This window comes from Pinus tabuliformis, chromosome 9 (genome assembly GCF_031772625.1).
Source record: "Pinus tabuliformis cultivar Carrire ecotype Pingquan chromosome 9, CPIR1, whole genome shotgun sequence".
Classification (NCBI taxonomy): Eukaryota; Viridiplantae; Streptophyta; class Pinopsida; order Pinales; family Pinaceae; genus Pinus; species Pinus tabuliformis.
In genome coordinates, this window is record NC_142307.1 from 850,729,913 (window position 1) to 850,745,649 (window position 15,737).

General features: G+C 35.0%; 2 protein-coding genes across 2 annotated transcripts in view; both read right to left on the minus strand.

Annotated features, from left to right (window-relative positions):
* The window catches only part of LOC149151457 (beta-glucosidase 13-like), a 34,382-nt gene extending 20,886 nt beyond the window's left edge, over nt 1-13,496 (minus strand). Inside the window, exons 1-6 of the mRNA XM_089443165.1 lie at nt 13,326-13,496; nt 13,152-13,223; nt 12,961-13,048; nt 12,625-12,859; nt 11,120-11,235; nt 10,670-10,887 (exon numbers count right to left, since the gene is read on the minus strand). Of these exons, the coding sequence (XP_089299291.1) occupies nt 10,670-10,887; nt 11,120-11,235; nt 12,625-12,859; nt 12,961-13,048; nt 13,152-13,223; nt 13,326-13,377 (781 nt within the window). The 5' untranslated portion in view covers nt 13,378-13,496. The remainder of the gene's footprint in view (nt 1-10,669; nt 10,888-11,119; nt 11,236-12,624; nt 12,860-12,960; nt 13,049-13,151; nt 13,224-13,325) is intronic.
* Nucleotides 13,497-13,511: 15 nt separating this feature from the next.
* LOC149151458 (beta-glucosidase 42-like) lies at nt 13,512-14,755 on the minus strand. Its single transcript, XM_089440885.1, has 3 exons — nt 14,563-14,755; nt 14,224-14,290; nt 13,512-13,624 (listed from the first exon to the last, which is right to left on the minus strand). Exons 1-3 carry the CDS (start codon nt 14,656-14,658, stop codon nt 13,551-13,553), a joined length of 237 nt encoding a protein of 78 aa, XP_089297011.1. The 5' UTR covers nt 14,659-14,755; the 3' UTR covers nt 13,512-13,550.
* Between the last annotated feature and the right edge of the window lie 982 nt (nt 14,756-15,737).

Here is a 15,737-nt window from a genome sequence, read left to right on the forward strand (position 1 = left end):
TATATATATATATATATATATATATATATATATATATATATATATATATATATATATATATATATATATATATATATATATCTATATAGATATATATATATATAGATATAGATATAGATATATATAATAGAATGAAATAAAAACAACAAAGAAAGTTAGAAAAACATACTTTTACTGGGGTGGTGGCTTTGGTTGACGAGTGTGCACATGTTTTAATGCCAATTCACTTGATATTTACCATGTCTATGGGGTTTGTAGGGAATAATGCATCCTCGACCACCTTTTTCCCAATAATAGAGGAACGCAAATGCACTTTTTAAAAGCACATGCTCATTCCAGAAACATGTACACAATTAACAAAAGAGTTTGCATTTATATTTCATGTCATTTAGCTAATGTAGAGGTTTGGAAAGCACCAAACCTAAAATGAGAGGAACACATACGTGCTTTTAGGAATGCATATGCATTCCTAAAGAATTACACTCACACACTCCTGTTGCACCAAAATTGGGTAGCACCTTTGTGTGAGTACCCGTAACTTCTATAATTATTAATTCGATCAATGTCAATCTACCTTCTTTGGATAATTAATGATTACACCAAACAATTTTTTTTCTCATCCTTGACTAAAGGCCATTCTGTATCATGTTTCACATGGTTATATGGCCTTATTAAAATCTTATATATTTGAACCCATTTTGTAACTCTGTCCATTGATAAAATAATAACTCATATACTTATTTGACTTCTTCCTTGTGTATACTTGTGATGGAAATTGTAGAATTCCCTGCATTTACTATCATATTAGTTGTAACAGTATATATTTCAACTACCTCCTTTAATTTTAAGGTATTTTTTATATAGCCCCTAAGAGAAAAAAATTATGTCATACACGAACAATAAGTGTTTCAAAGTGATCATATTTCAAATTCTAATACCTTTCAATTGTCTTTAATCTCTTGATTGCTAGCAATGCCCTACTCAAATATTCAACCACATAATAAACAATGAAGGTGATAGAGTGCACCCTGTTGCAATCCTCTCACAGGCCTAAAGATAAAAGAATAACCATTTATTAGAATTGAGAGAGACTGTAGAAACATAACTTAATACCCAATTCACATATTTATTATAGAACACCATATGGATCAACATTAACCTCAAGTAGAGATAACTAGCCTTGTCATATGATTTTGATAAATCCTCTTTATCACCATATGATTCAACTTCCTAGTTTTTATAGAGTGTAAGTGTTATTGTGTGACCTTGATTACCCATGAATCCTCCTACTAGAAGGAAACCCATGTTATTCCTAAGAAATTTATTTTATGAAAATGTCTTTCAACCTCGTCACAATAATATTTGCAATGATTTTATAAGTACAATTTTCGTAACAATCATGTGGTATCCACTTATCCAACATGTGTCATATCATTTGCATTCATGGGATATTAAAGAATAACTCTAATTATATCACTAAATATTGATAAAAGCATCCCAAAATCCTCATGTTTAATCCCCATCCAAATACACATTTATAATAAAAATCACACACACACACACACACACACATATATACATATATTCCCTATTTTTTTTATTAAATACTCTTTTTTATACCCCATAATACATATAAACCTCCTTGCCCCACATCACCCACTAGACCTGCAAGATCTTGGCTTTACTTTCAAAATTTTAAGACCCCCTTTATATATAAATGTAGTAAGATATTGGTTAACAAGGTGAAGCCCCATAATAACAATATAGATTTGTATTGTTTAAAATAATATGGATTATTTGATTTTGGAATGAGAGAAATAAATAACGCATTGAAAGTAGATAACATTCTACCATTCACCTTAGAATCATTTGTAACTTATATAAAATCATATTTTATAATTTATAGAAATCCAATACAAAACTTGAATGACATACCATTAGATTTGAGACTTTTGTCCCCATTAATACAATGGTGCACTTCTTCCAGCTGACCCCTAGATACCTCTTCCAACAACTCTTCATTATCCTCATAAACAAAAAAATTGGGAAATATTAGATCATTTGAACTATCTCAACAATATTAACTCTTATGTTTTCCTTGTAGATTTCATCAAATTGATTAATACCATTAATTGCAATATCTTACAAATTGTTAGCAACCTCTCTATTACTCTTCTTAATAATCCAAATGGCATTGACATTTTTCTTGTGGTTGACATATTAGTGAAAATACAATACATCTTTCTTGTAGATCTCATCAAATTGATTAATCCCATTATTTCTAATATCTTCCAAATTGGTAGCAACCTCTTTATTACTCTTCTTAATAGTCCAAATGGCATTGACATTTTTCTTGTCTTTGACATATTAGTGAAAATAGTATTCTATTTTGTCACTTTAATCTCCATACCAATTCTATGTCCTCCAAAGTATTTCTCTACTTATGCTCCAATTTTTTTATTTTTTTTTAGATTTTTCATTTCTTAATCTTGCCAAATATTGAGAATACAAATCACCAAATAGACTTCAACTCTTTCAAATAAGTAGACACCTTTTGTGCTAGCTACTTTGTTACTGTTTTTAAATTGCAAGTATTGTTTTAAGTTTTCGCAACCCCTCGAGGAGAAGACGAGGAGTGCAGGACAAAAAACTAAGGTTGCAGGCTGTTACAGAGGCTGTTCTCCATGGAGGGACGCAAAGGAGGGAGCTCCACTCCCTCCTACAAGCAAGCTGTGGCCAGCAGGGGAAAAAAACCAATGGAAAATGTTAGGGAACCTTCAGAAGGAAGGAAAAGAAACAGTGAAGAGGAACAGGAGGGAACTAAGTCAAGGGAGCATAATGGCGCAAAGGAAAATGAGGAAGAAGACAAGGAGCAAGGAACAAAAGACAAAGCACACATGGGACCATGCAAACCCAAAGTGGCGGTAACACCCAGAGTCATTTTAAATGATCCTGCGCTGCAGGCGCACAAGGACCACATGCAGACATATGCAATCATTTGTAAATTCATGGGTTTATGGCCCACTGAAAAAACCTTACAAACGTGGATTAAATACCACTGGAAACCAAAAGGCAACATTGACCTACATCTTGGGTCTAAGGGTTTCTTCACTGTGGTATTTGCAAATATTGAAGATAAGGACAGAGTGTTTGAAGGAGGGCCCTACTTTTATGCTGCAGCAGGCCTCTATATGCGACCTTGGGTCATGAATTTTGTTCTGAAACGCGAGGCTTTTACATCAGTCCCAGTTTGGGTAAGACTCTACTCTCTACCTCTTTATTACTGGCAAATGGAATCCCTATCTGCCATAGGAAATAAGTTAGGACGTTTTGTCAAAGCTTCTGAGGCCACTAGAAGGGGAAAGTATACTTCCTTCACGAGAATATGTGTGGAGATGGATCTCTCTGGTGCTCTGTCGGATGAGGTTATCTTGGAAGTTTTTGATGAAGAATGGGTACAGATAATAAATTATGAACATATTCCATTGAGATGTCGCAAATGCCACGAGCATGGACACCTGTTCAGAGACTATCCTCTGAGTAAAATAGAGAATAAAAGCAAAACTAACACAATGAAGGACTTAGAAAGCTTCTTCAAGGTGGCACATAAAGGAAAAGGAGGCAAAAGAGGGCGAAAGACACAAAAATCAGCAGGGTAACAAGCTAGCCAGAACAAGTTTCAAGTTCTCGAAGAGGACAAAAGTTTAATAGAAATAGATCAGGCAAAGGGAGGAAATCCAGTGGAGGAGGGAAAAGAAGAAGATAGTGATAAAAAACAAGATAATAAAAAACAGAAATAAATCATGATGATTGATGCAGAACAGGAGATGGACCATGAAATAACACAAAGTGAGATAGGAATGGAGGACCATGAACTCCAGGAAATTCTAGAAAAAGAGAACCTAGATTTGGAAGGTTTCTTGAATCAAGGAACCATAGAAGGAATAGACCCGTTACCTACAGAGGAGTTCAATAGAGTTCAGCACCTGTTTTTATGGAAAACCCAGACTAAAGGGGTGGAGAGGCAAAGAAACAATGATAGGCAGGGCAACGAAGGAGTGAAAATGATGAAAAACACATCAGGACTAGCACCTAGAAACCCAAGAAAGAAAAGAGGCAGAAAAAAGCAGAATGAGCTGTTGATGGAATGTGGAAAGCTAATGATAGATTCAGGTAAGATGAAAGACCTATCCAGTTACTCCTTTACTAATCTTTAATTATGAAGTTCACTTCTTGGAATATTAGGGGTCTAGGTAGTAAAAGAAAACAAAGATTACTGAGTAATAGAATGAAACAAGCAGCTCTGGATGTGATCTTCATCCAGGAAACTAAGTGTTCCATTTAGAAGATAAGAGATATCCATAGTAAATGGCTCAATAGATTTGAGTTTCTGGAAGTCAAAGCAGAGAATACAGCAGGAGGTATTCTCACTCTTTGGAACCCACAAAAAATTGGCTTAATAGATGCGGAGGCATCTAGGGATTATTTATCTGTAGTCATTCAACCTGTGGGAGACAAGGAAACCTACCTGGTAACGAATGTTTATGGCCCTCAAAGAATGGATGATAAACTCAGACTTCTAAACTCTCTGGAGAATCTCAGAGATAGATATGCAGGAATACCCTGGATCTTGGGGGGTGATTTCAACATGATCAAATCACTTACGGAAAAAAAGGGGGAACTAGAGTTCTATGCAAAGACTCTTTGGCATTTCAAACATTTATTGATAATATGAAGCTTTTGGACATTGTAACGAGTAATGGTATATTTACTTGGAACAATAAAAGAGGAGGAGAGTCTCAGGTGGCCTCAAAATTAGATAGATTCATAATCCCAGAGGATCTAATGCTCAATGACAAAGAAATGGTAGGTAGAGTTCTCCCCTTTGGAGGCGCAGATCACTAGCCGGTTCAACTAGAGGTTCAGGGCATTGGTACCCCCAGGAACAAACCTTTTCAATTTGAGAACATCTAACTTTCCCACCCAAATTTCATCAGCAACATAGCCAAATGGTGGTCAGAAGATTTAAGCATTCAGGGCACCAGAATGTTCCTTCTTCAAAAAAGACTAAAACACATCAAGCTCCGGCTTAAAGTTTGGAACAAGAATGGATATGGCAATATTTTTGAGGAGAAAAAAACTATTGAAGGTAAAATGCAGGAACTCAACCATGCCATTATCACGGAGGGCTATGATAAAGTTAGAAGTGATCAAGCTACCAAATATCATCAAAACTGGGAGAATTTATGCAAACAATAGGAAATAGTATGGAGACAAAAATCTAGAGTTCAGTGGCTAAAAGAAGGTGAATGTAATACTAGATTTTTCCACAAATCCACCATGGAAAATAGAGCTCATAATAGAATTTCTTTGATCAAGGAAGAAGAAGGAAATCTTCTCAATTCTCATGAAGAAATAGAAGCAGTTCTAGTTCAGCACTTTCGAAACATAGTACAGGAAACATGTTATGAGAGAGAACACTCCATCCAGGATTTCACTAAGCATATACCCAGGCTACTGTCTAGAGAGGATAATGTCAACCTTAAAAGGCCAGTGATGGAAGAGGAGGTTAGTGGGTTACTCAAAGAAATTCAGAATGGTAAGGCACTAGGCCCAGATGGTTTCAATGTTGATTTCTTCAAAGCTTGCTGGAATATTGTCAAACAGGATATTCTGCATGTAATGGAAGACTCCAGAATGAACATAACCATTTTGAAGGCTCTGAATACCTCTTTTATAGCCCTGATCCCCAAACAGGAGTTGGCTCAAACCCCGGATAGGTTCAGACCTATAGCTTTGTGCAATGTGGTTTACAAGATAATATCAAAAGTTGTAGCCAATAGACTCAAACCCCTCCTTCATTCCCTAGTTTCGGGGGAACAAGCTGGATATGTGGAAGGAAGGAAAATTCTTAATAACATCATTCAAGCACATGAAGTAGTGCACTCTCTTACTAGCAAGAGAAAGGCTGGAATGATCATGCAATTGGACATAGCCAAAGCTTATGATAAGCTGAATTGGATCTATATGAGGAAAGTTCTTATAGCTTTCAGATTTGATCACAATTGGGTGAGATGGATCCTGGCTCTGGTCACTTCTTCTAGTTTTTCAATTCTGGTCAATGGTTCTCCTTCGGAGACTTTCGTTCCTTTTAGAGGCCTTAGGCAGGGTGACCCACTCTCTCCCTTTCTCTTCATCCTCATGATGGAAGGACTAGGTCAGTCTATCAAGCACACAAAAGAAGTGGGTAAAATCAAAGGTCTCCAACTCTCTGACAATGGACAAGCTTTGACTCATCAACAATTTGTTGATGATACCATGCTGCAAGGAATCCCCGCAGTCAACGAAGCTCTTGCGTATAAAGAAATCTTCAGTGATTTTGCCAGGGCTTCAGGTATGGAAGTTAATCTCTCCAAATCTAAGATTTTTTTCTTCAATACTAACATTGCTATTCAGAGGAACATATCTAGAATTCTTGGTTTTCAAAGAGACTCTCTCCCCTCAAAATATCTGGGAGTTCCTCTAACTGCTAGACCGCTACACAAGAGCATATGGGAGCCAATGATTAATAAATTACAAGATAAAACCAGGAAATGGGCTATGAGATCATTAAACTTGGCTGGTAGGCTGGTCCTCACAAAGGCTGTTCTACAATCAATCCCAGTCTTTATGCTTTCCGCTCTCCCAGCTCCTAGAGGAGTCCTGCATCAAATCAGAAACATACAAAGGGATTTTCTTTGGGGCAAGGGGGAAGAAAAGAATAAATGGGCCTTAATAGCCTGGGAAAAAATATGCAAACCCAAAAACCATGGGGGTCTTGGATTGGATGATCCTGAGATTCTAAGTAAGGTTTTAGGGGAAAAATTATGGTGGTGATGGATTAAAGAACCAGAGGCACAATGGCCTATCATCTGGAAAGAAAAATATGCTAGCTCATGGCAAGATAAGGACTGCATAAGGATGGATGGTAATATAAGGGGATCACACATTTGGAATAAAGCCTGGGAAAACAAAGGCTTAATTCAAGATAACAACTTCTGGGAAATTAGAGAGGGAGACTTACTTTATTCTGGGAGGATAGATGGCAACAAGAACCTATTCTGTTAAAGGAGGATTTGGAGGACATCAAAGTAGAGACAGATACTAAGGAGCTTACCAAGGTTAAGGAATTTTGGGATCAAAACAATAGTATAGGGAAATGGAGAAACTGGAGGAAATTTGATTTCAGAAATTACAGCCCCCTGAAAGCTAAGGCTGAGAGACTAATGAAAGTGTTAGAACAAAGGAAAATTCTAGTTTCAGAGGGGCATGACCAGCTGAGATGGGGCAACAATAATGAGGGGACCTTTAATCTCAAGGAAGCTAAACTCATACTCCTTGAATTAGACTCCCATGCTCTAGATAGGATTTGGCAAAACCTCTGGAGGCATCAAGGTTGGATGAAAATTGAACTTTTTATGTGGCTGGTGCTACACAAGAAAATTCTAACCTGGGATAACATTCGCAAGAGGGGTGTCCTGGGGCCCTCCAGATGCCAGCTTTGTGAAGCTTAAGAGGAAACAATGGAGCACCTTCTCAACAGCTGCAATTTCACTTCCAGATTATGGGATTCGTATGCCTCTATCTTCCAACAATCTGACAGAGACATTGGGAGTATTTTCAATACCCTTATCAATTGGAGAAGGAAATTTTCGGATAATGAAGTTCTGTTTTCAGCTTGGACCCTTACACCAAGCTTCATTATTTGTAATGTCTGGAAAGAAAGGAACAATAGAATCTTCAAGAATGTCAAGAAATCTTCCCATTTTCTTTATGATCTGATCCTAAAACAGATTAAGGATACGGTTGGCACTACAGTTCGAAATCTCCCTCTAAATCCCCCTTCTGCAACAGATTTGAGGATTCTCCGTCTGCTAGAATTGCAGGGACTTATTCCTCAGGGCTTAGTTAGGAAACTTTCAATTTTGGATCCTGAGCTAGATTTCTGGCATCCTCCCCCTAAGGGTTTTCTGAAATTCAACATTGATGGTGCTTCTAAAGGTAATCCGGGCATGGCCAGACATGGAGGGGTGTTAAGGGATGAAAATGGAAGAATTCTATTTATCTTCCATTGTCATTTAGGTAGAGCCACCAACAACATGGCAGAGTTAATCGCTATGGAGCAATGTCTAGAGTTCCTGGTTCGGGAAAACCGCCAAAATGTGATCATTGAAGCTGATTCAAAGTTAATCATTAACTCAGTCAAGACAATCAGCTAAGGAACGAAACTGGAAAAAGCTTCAAGAAACTGGAGGCTGATCCAGGTCTTTCAACGGATTCACAGTCACCTCCAATGCCTGAGAACAATTAGTTTTGCACATGTGTGAAGAATGGCCAATAAACTGGCAGATTTTCTGGCCAATCAAGGAGTGATTTGCACAGATGATAGGGTGGTGACGAACTGGCAAGAACTACCTTAGAATAGATTAAAGGTGGGGTGTCAAGACCAACAGATGAAGATAAGACAATGTTTCTTAAAAGAGCCATGGAGGCGGGTACAGATGACTAGCAGTTTTTTGTTTAGCAGTTTGCTCACAGTCAAGTCTTTTGAAGGCTACTTGCAGTGGTCAACCTGTGATTACCAGGTTAATATGTTCACTAAAGTTTTCAGTTGCAACAGCGAGGATGATTTGGTTTTGTGGTTAACAGGTAGGATGGTGGTTGCTTCAGTTCACATCCGTTTAGGAAGGGTAGACGCAACGAGTGGCCGGGAGGCAGGAACTCTCGGAGGTCGGGATATCAGGGGTTTTTCCGGTTGGTTCACTTTACCGTGGATTGAGCAGTTTTCAGGTGATCGCAGCCCTAACAAGCGGGAAGTGGTTTTTCCTTTTCGGGAGCGATTCCACTCAGCATGCTCCACGTGGTGGTGGGGTCGGGAGGAATACCGCCCTCATCGCATGCTATTATGCGAGAATGTAGGTGGGTGCGATATTATTCTCAACCGTCGGATCTTGCAATGCAGATCTACGGATGAGATTGATTGAGCATGTTGGTGGGTCCTTATGGTAAACGGTGGGCTGCTTATCATAGCGATATTAGCCATTGTTGTTGGATCGAGCGGAGAAGTTTGACGGTTGAGATTAAAGAAGCAAGTTAGGAATTGGTGAGAAGTGTTTTCCCTTGGTGTGAAGAGGCTTATCACTCTGGCCACTGATTCGCATGTTAGGGAGTTGTGCAAATATGAAGACTTTACAATATTGGCACTCTTGTTTCTTTTCGGGTCCGAATCCAGACTCATGTATTTTTCTTTAGAAAGTTGTAAGGTTTGGTGGTAGGGGGCGGGGCTTTTGCTTTGGGCTTGGGTATAGTTTTTAATGGTTTCTTTCCTTGGTCAACGACCCTACGAGAATTGTTGTATTTTATGTACTTTATTTGACACTTAATGAAATTGAAGGACTGACTCTTGCATTAGCGAAAAAAGTAGACACCCTTTGTATCCTTTAACTACCCATGAGACATCTAATCAAATGATTTTTTTTTCTTGTCTCCTCAAAATGTATTAGAGATAATTATTCTCTTAAGCCTCTTAATGCAACAATAATAGATGGATTTCCAACACAAATATGAGACATCTAATCAAATAATTGATTTTTTTCCCATCTTCTCAAAATATATTATGTATTAGAGATTGTTCTCTTAATAGAACAATAATGAATGAATTTCAATTTCCCATTTTAATAATATCTCTAAAACAAATTTCCAATAAATTTGAAGATTCAAAGATTTCAATTTCCCATTTTAATAATATCTCTAAAACAAAAACTTTTGTATTTAATTGTTTTATACCTATAACATATTATTATTTATAATAAAATTATTTTTCTTTACAAAATTTTGACGTTTTACATTAATGGTTATAACATTAATTATATTTTTATTCAAATTTTATGTTTTTTAATATATATTTTTTAATTTTGTATACAATTTAATTTATATAAAAATATATATTTCATATTATTAAATTAATTTTATATATTTTATAAAATTAATTATAATTATTATTAATTTATTTAGATTTTATGTTTTTAAATATATATTTTTAATTTTATATACAATTTAATTTATATAAAAAATGTATTTCGTATTATTAAATTAATTTTATAAATTTAATTATAATTATTATAAATTCAAAATTAATATAACGTAAAACTCATATAAATTAATATTTTATAGTGTATTTAAGAAAATTAAATAAACAGGTTTGAGTGTTACGTGAATGTGTTTTAACATTGATAAAAATAAATAAATAAACTTAAAAAATCTTTTATTTTTTTACCTTATAAATTATTTAAAAAACAATTATTATTAATAATATTATTATAATTAGAATTTACTCTTCTTATAATCATTCCTTTCATTTTAAAGCTCTTAACACTCTTCTACATACTTTCTTATAATCATTTCTTTCGGTTTAAAAACTCTTAATACCCTTTAACATACTTGGAATGAAATGAATTTATCTTTTTAATATCAACATAAATTTAAATAAATAATTAAATTATTAATATTATAAAATAAATAATTATAATTAAATTTCAATAAAAATTTAAATTATAAATATTATAAAGAATACTAAACTCTTTACAAATTAAGAGACTAATGCAGTGGTAAACACCCAATATATACTTACGAACACAACGTGCCCCACAGTCCAGATTCCAGCAGGACATCTGACTGGTCGGTTCCGGGCAATTTATCGCGTACTGACTTGTATAATAATTCACTCCGACGAAGTCAAAGGATCCTTTTAACTGTTGAGATTGTTGCTCACTAAATTTTGGCAAACGATTCCCAATTCTCTCTTTCATTGTAGTGGGGTAACTGCCTGAAGTTATTGGATCCATAAACCTGCCATACAGAAACTACTGGTTTGATTACAACAGAGTATTGTAACCCTGTTAATAATGGAAAAGTTTAGAATTTGATTTTATAAAAATATTTAAATTTGTAATATAGCCTAAATATTTTTAAATATAAGATTTGACTGATTGATATCTGATAATTCTTTGATTGATAGATATTTGATAATTCAAATCAAAATAACAATGTGAAATTTTTAAAAATATAAACACAATAATACCATCCCAGCGTGAAATCAATAACTCTCTGAGCTGCGTTTTGATCATCCAAAGATGCTGAATATGGATAGGTCCCGTTGCACACTAATGTAATCCCAATAGAACCCTTTTGCTCAACCTGCAAGGATTTCAAAACTTTCTCCTTGTTAATAATCCAAAACTATTTTCATTTCATGACTTTTCTCTCCTGGTTAATAACCTAATTCATCGTATTTTCGTTAAAGTGCAGGAAAGTGAACGAAACAGCCGAACAAGGTAAATTGACAATAAATTGCATGAAAGGGAACGAAATAGTAGAACCAGGAAATATAGAATCTATAATGAGGTGTTTTTTTACATAGTGGGAAAATCTATCATAATTTAGTTGTTAAACTAGCAGTGAGGACAACTATTTCTTGTTGCTAACCACTAATGTAACCATCTATGGCTGCTAACCGTGAATGCAGGCTGACTCATCACTCTTATTCAATGAAAACTAAGCCACTTGGAATAACTTGCTGGTGGTTCAAGGGGCAGATTTTCACTCCTGCTGCCTTTGGGTCTTGGGTGATTAACCCATTTCCTTAGGTTCTAGGAAGACTAGCTCTTAGCCAAGCAAAAACAGTTTTAGGGCATACTCCAGGCCCTTTTTTTAGTTTGAATTATTTTATTTTATTTTAAATCTAAAAAGGGTTTTTGAGTAAATGGTTTTTGACTACATATTTAGATTCAATATGCTGGAAAATTTTTGGAGTACTAGAATTGTGGAAAATTCACAACTCAAACTTGTGATTCTAACAAATCCCTACTAGATTCTAGGCAAATTACAGCAACAATTATGCTGAAAAAACCTAAAACACTTATAATAGATAGACTACTAGATAAAACTAGAGACTAGGAGATGAGTCACAGGCATGCACTAGTATCAAAATATAAGATAATGTCAAAGTACCTTGATTCCCAGGGCTGTCTGTTAAGAAAGTGAAGATGATGTTTTAGCTATATTTTAATTGTTCTAAGTTTTGAAGGCTTCTGGTTAATATTTTCTTGTTAAATTTGAGCATTCTTATTTCTATTGGGATTCCCATAATATTGAGGGATCTTACAGACATGGGTGAAGTCAAACAATTGAACTTGCCTATGTCAAAATTTTTGAATATTTTAAAATTTTGCAATTGAATTGTTTAGAAATCTGAAAATACTAAATTTATTTATAGATACCAAAACTTCTGACCTAAAAAAAGGGAAGGAAAGAAAAGTAAAAAAAAAAAGAAAAGAAAGAATGAAAAGTAAAGAAAAAAAGCTTAAGGCTATATTCAAAGCAAGTCCTGTGAAGTGTGAACGACTGTGAAACCACTTCCACTTCTAATTCCAATGTTTCTAATCCAAGTTCCAATATCCAGATGGAAGGACAGTGTATTCAGAGCCAAATTGAAATGGTCAGACTTTAAGTCCGCATGATCAGTCATGAGAACTACTAGTAGCCTCAATTTCTTTTAGAATGCATTCGTTTGCAGAAGAGCTTCACCTGATATTTAGTCCTATATGCTTCCACAGAAGCTGCATGTGCAAGAAGAATGTGATGTGCCACTCTGTATATTTCAGTTGCAATGGGATTATCAAAACTACTGTGGCCAGGGGCATGAAGTCCGCGATCATATCCAAAGTAACAAACGAGATAAGGTTCATTAAAAGTGATCCACTGTTTAACCCTATCACCAAATAATCGGAAGCATGTTTCTGCATAGGCAGTATAATCAGTCCTGCATCAATATATCACGACAACACAAAAATGATTTAATCAATGGTCAATACAGCAACAACTTTCTAATCCAAAATATTGCAGAAATACAAATTAGCATACACCATGCATGGACTCAGAAATCCTCCATAGTCATCCTCAAGACACTGGGGAGCATCCCAATGGAACAAAGTGACAGAAACTTGGATTCCTGCAAACTACTGACAATCAGCATTGTTCAAAAGAAGAGACAAGCAGAACACAAGACAGGCAATATCGATCATTAAGTGATAACATTGGGTACATCATACAACCATTCTCCAGGAGTTCATTTATGAGGTTATTGTAATAGGCTACTCCTTCCTCATTGATCTCCCCTTTTCCCTCTGCAACAATTTGTAGACATTAGGTCAATGACAATATAAACTCTAGACTCAACTTTGAGAAATAAAAACATTTGGGTATTAATCTACTTCTTTGCAGCTTACTTGGAAACATTCGAGACCATGAGATTGAGAATCTGTAGACATCCACTCCCATATATTTTATAAGTTTAACATCTTCCTGCAGGTTAGATCGCTTAGTCCAAGTGACTGGTGAGTAGAAATTAGAATCCCTTTGAGTAGCTCGTGCAAACTCTTACACAGTGGAAACTCTGGTATAATATTATATGTAACTACAACATCATTCGAAATTATATTTGATCCAAAATTTCAGTTAGGAGTTACCTTATAACGATGGTACTGGTCCACAGCTACATCACCGTTGCTCCCATCAACAATTTTGCCTGCATTGCAAAAACATACTAATCATTCAGTGATAAGATTCTATACAAATTTACTTCTAAGAGAGAAGCAGCTAAGAAGTGGAGATGTGTCTATGTCTCACTATGTAACCCACAGTAGTAAATATTCATCTTTATGACTTTGAGTTAATTGACTGGTAATCATACTAATGTAATTTAGAGTTAAACTCTTTAATAATAAAATTCTATGTCTGTAAATATCATCATGAAGAAGCCATCATTGAAGAAGAAACATATCTCTCTGTCTGAAACTTTATACTGGTATTTATAATTTGGAATTTATTAATTAATATAAGTCTGCAAGACCAAAAATTCTTTCAACAACGGTTTAGCTAAATTTACAGAGTTAGCTCACATCTTACTTTCCTAGTTGAAACATGTTTATACTAATTTTAAATTGTGATTGAAAAGCATGCTACATAAAAAGTATTTTGATATAAATAGCATATTCTCTGCATCCAACAAACATAAAACAATGTATATACAAATCTACAATGTATGTACAAATCTACATGTACAGTGAACACAAGCTCAGGCTATAGGAGCAACAATCTGACTTGACGCTGAGCATATTATTGCACCTGGTGTCTGGCAAAATGAGTCCCAGATGCTTAGACCTCTTCCACCTTCTTTTGCAGCTCCTTCACACTGCATCAATACATATACCAAAGATATTATAGGTTCTTTTGTTGGCTAGGTTTATGGAGACTTGAACCTCCAATTTCATTGTTTACATAATACTTCATAATTACAACTATTATCAATTAAGCTATACCATGTAAGACACATTACAGATTTATTTGAAATAGATAGATTTTAACATTTATTTCGTCGGATGTTCACACTATGCATATAGACTACAGTGGTTTACCGTGAGAATTTTCGAGTTGATTCAGAGAGCGAGAGATATGTGCCAGTACCTGATAAGCAGAAGTCGCTACCCCAAACATGAATGCCGGAGGAAAATTGCTCCTCCTTAGTCCCCTATGATCGTTCACTTCACTGTGACTCTCCATGTTCAACTTTGATGTATTCAGAACTACAATCCACTGTACTTATGACCTGAACCTGAACGCACACCTGAGGCCTCGGCTTAACAAATTCTTGATTACTCTGTCTTACCTTTGAAAGCGAACAAACTAAAAGGTTTGAAAAATAATTTTGGTGGACCAAACATGTGCGCCCCATATGCAGTCAACCCAGCACATACAGCACGTTATCTAAGCAGCCAATCTCGTGTCTTTCTACACGTGTTGGCAATCCCATAAAAAGATTCTGTTAATTTTATATTTTAAAATTGGAATCATTCGTTCGTCGTACCCACAGACAGAAAAATTTCATATGCCAAATTTGGTGTTTGATTGATCGTTTATTATTATTATTATTATTATTATTATTATTATTATTATTATTATTTTTTTTTTTTTTTTTTTTTTTTTTTCTTTCGAAGGTGGCAAAACCTATCAAACTCAGGTGTCAAACCAACAGTGAGGACAACCATCTCTGGCTGCTATCCGCGAATGTCGGTTTGACTCATCACCGTTATCAAGGAAAACCACGCCACCTGTAATAACCCGCTGGTGGTCCGTAAGGGAGCAGGCTTTCACTCCTGCCAGATGCCTCTGGGTCTTGGGCCGTTAACCTGTTTCCTTACGTCCGAGGAAGACGAGCTCTTAGCCAAGCAGAAGCAGTTTTACGGCATACTCCAGCCGTTTATTATTATTATTATTAACCTTTTCATGAATTTTTTTAAAACTATTAATATTTATAATATTATATAATTAATATTTATCAAACCTTTCATTACTTCAACAAACCCAAATATAATCAATTTTAAATATTAACTCTTATAATATTACTTTAACAAATCTAATATAATCAATTTCAAAATCATATTTTATAATTAATGTTATCAAACTTTTTCAAATTTTAATAAATTGAATTTAATCATTTTGATGATTTTAATAAATCTATTCCAAAGATCATAAATGTATTCTAGATTTAAAGATAGTTTAAACTCTATCTTTTATTCTCTTTAAGTAGGTTATCTAAATTTAAATTATTTACATGTTTCAACTCAACCAAATTTATCACC

What these genes read in the sequence shown, in the direction of transcription:
- LOC149151458 (XM_089440885.1), bottom strand. Translation starts at nt 14,658, where the DNA reads ATGGAGAGTCACAGTGAAGTGAACGATCATAGGGGACTAAGGAGGAGC. An exon ending in TAGCGACTTCTGCTTATCAG is followed by an intron (nt 14,291 to 14,562) that starts GTACTGGCACAT and finishes GTATTGATGCAG; the next exon opens with TGTGAAGGAGCTGCAAAAGA. An exon ending in CTCATTTTGCCAGACACCAG is followed by an intron (nt 13,625 to 14,223) that starts GTGCAATAATAT and finishes TTTGCAATGCAG; the next exon opens with GCAAAATTGTTGATGGGAGC.